General features: G+C 38.2%; 1 protein-coding gene across 1 annotated transcript; it reads left to right on the forward strand.

Moving 5' to 3' along the window:
- Window positions 1-659: 659 nt before the first annotated feature.
- CCK (cholecystokinin) lies at window positions 660-5,569 on the forward strand. Its single transcript, XM_077809271.1, has 2 exons — window positions 660-915; window positions 5,433-5,569. The coding sequence occupies exons 1-2, from the start codon at window positions 660-662 to the stop codon at window positions 5,567-5,569; spliced, it is 393 nt and encodes a 130-aa protein (XP_077665397.1).
- The last annotated feature ends 414 nt before the right edge of the window (window positions 5,570-5,983 follow it).

Below are 5,983 nucleotides of genomic sequence, written 5' to 3' on the forward strand. Positions count from 1 at the left end.
TATGTTTGGATTTTATAGAAGCAAGAAAATGTCCATAACACTTAAATTCTCTGTTTTACATGAAGACACATATTGTTCCAAATCATTCTAATTCTTAAACAGCTTTGAAAATTCACCTGAGACCCAAGTTTATTCCACAGCATTTCAACTGTTGGAGTAAGATTTTGTTTTCTTTTCCCTTGGTGATCTTCCCCCCTCCCCCCCAAGATATGGTAGAACAGCTGGAACAATTAAGCAAAAACAAAATACATGTTGCTAAAATAAACATTCTTTACCAGCTTTTTAAAACTGAATATTTGTATCACTTGGATATTTTAACAAGATGGTGAAATACTGAAATGTTTTGTCCTGAGATAGAGGAGGAAATATAACATAGAGAAGGCAGTTCTTCAGCAAAGAGCTTTGCAATGGATTGATTATATCTCTACTTGTACCACTATACAGCCCTATCAGTCTACTGCCTCTTAAATCAAGAAACATTTTACCTACCTGTCAGATATTCTCTTTCCAATCTTCTCCCATTTAACACTGTTCCTTTGTTTCCAGTACACTCTAAAATCTAGTTTGTTCCGAAGTTTTTTAAAAGGGAGGAAAGGGGTAGTATTAAATACAGTGAAGTTCACCATTCTAACAACCTCACATTTCTTTTCCCTCCAGCTATGTACAGTGGTATCTGCATCTACATGTTCCTTGCTATGCTGTCAACAAGCTCTTTTGGACAGCAGGCTACAGGCTCACACAATGAGAATCCTGTGGCCACTGAGCTTGAGCAGAGCTTGACAGAGCATCACCGACATGTTCGTGTCCCTTCATCAGCTGGCCAGCTGAAACCTATCCAGCGGGTGGATGGAAATGTTGACCAAAAAGCCAACATTGGAGCTTTGTTGGCCAAATATCTCCAGCAAGCCAGAAAAGGTAATAGCCAACTTATTATGCCATGTGTCTGTGTCAAAAGAATTCCTTTTGAGATTCAGTATTTTTATAGATTCATAGATTTTAAGGGCAGAAGGGACTACTATGATCATCTACATTTGTAAAGGAAATATTGAAAAATATTAATAAGGAACTGAGTATTTGCTTTCACACATGTACAGTAAGAATCTATCTTACGTTTCTAGTTTCATGATTGCTTAGAGTACAATAGAATTGTACAACTGCAAACCTCTGTGGTGTTGCAGCTAAGTTTGTTGCATACAGTATCAATGGAGTAGTTCAATTTAAGGGCTTGATTTTTCAAACTCTTACATTAGTTGCACTTTCCCACCTGAGTAGGTAATGAGACAACCTACATGAGTAAGGATTTGTAGGCCAGAGGCCCACAAAACATGTATTTGCACAAAATAAAGTGGTTTACAGTATAAACCTTAGAGTATATACTGACTCACACACATAGAATGACTTTCAAAAAGGAATGCTTTCCTCCTGAAAAGCTAGATATTTGTTCTTCCAAAAGAGATACTGGATTTAAAACATTTCCAAATAGTTGTCCATTCAAACTTCCTGGTAAGGGGTTCATTCACTTTTTTTTTTTTAAATGCTCTGTTCTGAAAAAGAGCTCAGTTTTGTATCGGAATACACCAGACTATTGCTCACATATTCTCAGGGGGCAGGCTACTTGCAGAGCATTTCCAGTGAGCAAGATGGCTGCCAAGTGCAGCAGAAAGTACTACACATGGTTTCAGAGGTCTTTTCATCTGCTACAGTCTCCCTATATTCTACACCCTGCATTGCAGGAAAGGAGGACATCTTGAAAGTGAAGGGGGTGGGTGTCGGGGCCAACAGGAGATTCTTTGCCTACTATTACACAGCTGTTTTGATGTCAGGCAATTACTTCACGCCCAGACCAGAATTATCTCCCCTCATGCACTTAGGATGAAATTCACTTCACCCAAGCAGTGGCCTGCCCCTTTCATTCCCCTTCACATTGGCCTATGCAGGGCTGAGAGAGACCTCTTCTTTGTCACACATTCGGAGGCCACTTCACTTGTGACCTGTCCCTCCACACAGCCTCATTATGGAGCTTATATTGAGCTGGCCTCCACACTAGGTTGAATTTCTTCCTTACTCCTGATAGGGCGCTGGAGTAAGAGATGCCATGTGTGTTATATAGAGCAAATATATTGTCTGCGTTTTCACACACACATTCACAATTACATATATAAAATGGTCAAGTAATAATAAAGTTATAAGCAACTGGAAAACATATCACTTCTGAGCATGTGCTGAAGGCATCTGAACAGCACCTAATAATGCCAAATCTAATCATGTCCATTCTGGAGTCCAGTTTAACAGTAAAAGTAATATAAGGGGGAGAAGACCTGATGTTCATTTAGAAAGATCTGTGCTATAATTAAGTTATTTGTGGGACTAAGCATTATTATTACAGGAGATCTGTGAAACAGAATCTTAATTATATCTCTCAAGTTTTATATTTCCATCCTTCATTTCCTGAAAATCTGCTGTTTGGAAGTTTATCTATTTATTCTGTTTCAGTATGGTTTCATAGTTTGTGCATTCTCCAGAATACCTGACTGGCATTTCAACTATCTCAATCAGCTATCGTGAAAGAACACTTTGGCTTTATCTTAAATGTTACCTGACAGAAGATATCCTGTATCTTGTTGATTTAGCTCAGATTCCTTAATCCCCACCACACACACCCCTAAAAAAGCCCACCTATTTTTAGAAGTATGTTCGTAGTCCTTAAAGCCACTGTAGGCATATGATACAATACATTCTTGTGACCTGGTAGAGGTCAAGCTTGATTCTAGCCTGTCGCAGACAGATGGTTGGACTTGGACATGTTAATGAACTTGTAACAGGAGAGGATAAAGAATTCAGAGTGAAAGGACAAAAACATGTAACCTTTGTATGGCTGGATCTGATGAAAAGCACATTGTGGCCTCTCATTTACTTCCTCTTCAAGCCCATTATCTACCAATTATATTATCATCCTTTAACAGAAGACCCTTATGGCTTGTGTGTTCTAGGAGGGGTTTCTCAGTGTTGTAATTTCATCAAGATAATATTGCTTTTAAATTTAAAAAATGGCTGATATGAAGCTTCCATCTGATATATGATGAGAAATCTCAAGACCTCCCCTCAGTTTGGGGATGTTCAATCCATACCTACTGGCAAGAAGACACCACACATATTGGGACTTTTGCTGTGCTAATAATGATTAGTGGTGACGTTTGTGGTTATGGTTTGTGGAGAGGCATTGCCAGTTATAACTGTGGGGGAAAATAAGTTATCTCATGAGGTTAGGGTTGGGTTCTACCATCTTTCAAAAATGGCTGTAATTTGAAGCTGAAATGTTTGAAGGCCAGTGGCTCTGTAGAGTGTCTATAGGCCACCTTCAGAGATTTGAAGGTAATTAAGATGGCTTCTATTTTGATGTTAAGAAATTCAGTTTACTGTGCATAACCCACTAGCTCTTTGAATTAAGTTATCCTAAAAGTGTTCGATCATGTATCTGGCAGCTGGGTAAAGGAGACACATTGTGGCCGTCAAGTCAGAGAGACATGAATTAAAAATGCTTTGTCAGGGCAGATCACAATGGCTCTAAAAGAGCCAATAGGGCCCAGTGGGTAATCGAGTTTCAAATTCAGAAGTCTTAAGTAGAAACCATCACTCAGATCAGGAACTATCTGTTCCAAAGGTATCAGACTATACTGCCAAGAAACCACATTCTTGTCACCCCTTAATTAATTTGAATTATGTATGTGAATTTCTTGGCTTCTGAGCATTTAACAGATATCCTTAATTTGTTAAGCAATCAGACTTTTTAGTAGTTAAATTTTTGCCATTTTGGTTTAAGTAAATGTCTAAAGGCTGGAGGAGGGGGATCAATTCAGTTTACATGTACTCTCCTCTGCAATCATCGATAAAGTGATTACGTTCCTAACCATATGTTCATTATTTTATTCTGAGTCATTTCCATCTGTAAAGAAAACTCCATCCACATAAAAGTACTGTGGCAGCAGGTGTTCCTTTCAAATATACATTCTTATACAGTAAAAATATTCTGTAGATTTGAGGACTTTCTAATTTTGAAAATTTAAAGACTCACAGATCTGGGTCAAAACTAAATATTAACAATATACTGTATAGTGTTTGTTCCTGTTCCCATTAAAAGTTAATGGGACCTTTGTCACTGACTTCAGTCATAGGAGGTTTTACCTTATTTTTATAATTACAGTATTACTGCACACGAAGTTAAAATATATCCCTTGAAGTGCAAATTTTCACATTCTTAACATTTTAAAATTCTTTCAGTTCTAATGATGTAACATGTTAAGACAGATAAAGACCTTTCTTTTTCATCTCTGGGGCTTGATTTACCACAGAAAATGTTGGTCTTACAGCCTATTAATGCTTTAAACATAGATGGACAAAAAACCAAAAGCAATAGCAGACATCAGCACTCTAATACTATTGCAGAAGGAAGCACAGAAGAACCTTAGCTTGATAGCAGAAGTTATCCAAAAGTAATAGTATTCAGAGTTCCAGAACACTTGTATCTGTAAGTTCCAGCCAGACCATTCTCACATACAAACATGCCCAACTTCTCTGGAAAACCCACATGTCTGAACTCCATCCCACTCCTAACAAAGGTACATTGTAAGAATATGTATTCTCGTACTCTGCACCATCTGTGGCTCTTCAGGCAACATAGAGGACTGTCATGGAGTCCTCATCCCAGGCATGATCCTCCTCTCAAGTAGATTTAGCTCATCACAGAGCATTCCACACCCTGCCTGACAAATCCCACTATATTTTCCACTGTATGCATCCAATGAAGTGAGCTGTAGCTCACAAAAGCTTATGCTCTAATAAATTTGTTAGTCTCTAAGGTGCCACAAGTACTCCTTTTCTTTTTACGGATATAGACTAACACAGCTGCTACTCTGAAACCAGAAGGAGACATCATAGAGAACACTGAGCAAATGGGCTGAAGCAACCAGGTCCCTCCTTATCCCTCTAAGTGGCCATGCAATGAGGAAGAAAGAGGAGAAATATGCCTACATTCCCTCCCAGCAGCCAGGAATGGGGATGAGGAGAGGGAGGAAATGACGTGCTCAATGGAGTCACAGAAGAGACCCTCTAAATAGTTAATCCAGGGCTACAGGTTCCACAACATGGGAGAACCCCCATGCACTCAGAGAAACATGCAGATTATTAATCAGACTTCTCCACAAATCATAATGCACACAATTACAAATGCCTGTAGCAAATCTCCAATGGGTATGCTTTTTATTTTGAATCCAAACAAGTAATTCTGAGGACATTCCCCCCATGTTTACATTATTTTCCAAAAAAGCGCTGTAAACACCATATGAACATTAATAAGTGACAGATACAAAAATGAGTTTAGGGGAAGCTAAAAACTGAATTCACTTATTCTTTTCCCCTCATGTCTCATCTGCTAGGTCCTACTGGAAGGATCTCAATTATGGGAAACAGGGTACAGAACACTGACCCGTCACACAGGATAAATGACAGAGATTACATGGGCTGGATGGATTTTGGACGCCGCAGTGCTGAAGAATACGAGGACTCCTCTTAAAGAACAGCAAACTATCTCAAAAAGAAGAATCCTACTCCCTTTTCTGTACAGAAGGAAAAAATTAATTTGTTGTCCTCTACAAATCAGTGTTTAAAAAAATATATTATGTCCTTGATGTAAATTTGTCTGTAAAACTATACAATGCAATATATACATATGCAGAATTTTCCAAAAAAAAAAAATGTTCTCTTTCTCCTATGGTTTCTTCTCATACACTGTTGATATATTAAAATTATTTCATTTATTCCCTTCTTGTCCTGTCACAGCAAGTTGCTGGGTGTCTTACAATAAACTCAAGCAGGAAAATGCCTTCATTCTACTAGGTAAATATATTACATGTGTTAAGCAAGCATACAGGTGAAAAACCACTTTTAAAATAAACCTTGCAGCATTCTCTTTGGTTGTGGACTCTAG

The sequence above is a fragment of the Eretmochelys imbricata genome, chromosome 2 (genome assembly GCF_965152235.1).
Source record: "Eretmochelys imbricata isolate rEreImb1 chromosome 2, rEreImb1.hap1, whole genome shotgun sequence".
In the NCBI taxonomy this organism is placed as follows: Eukaryota; Metazoa; Chordata; order Testudines; family Cheloniidae; genus Eretmochelys; species Eretmochelys imbricata.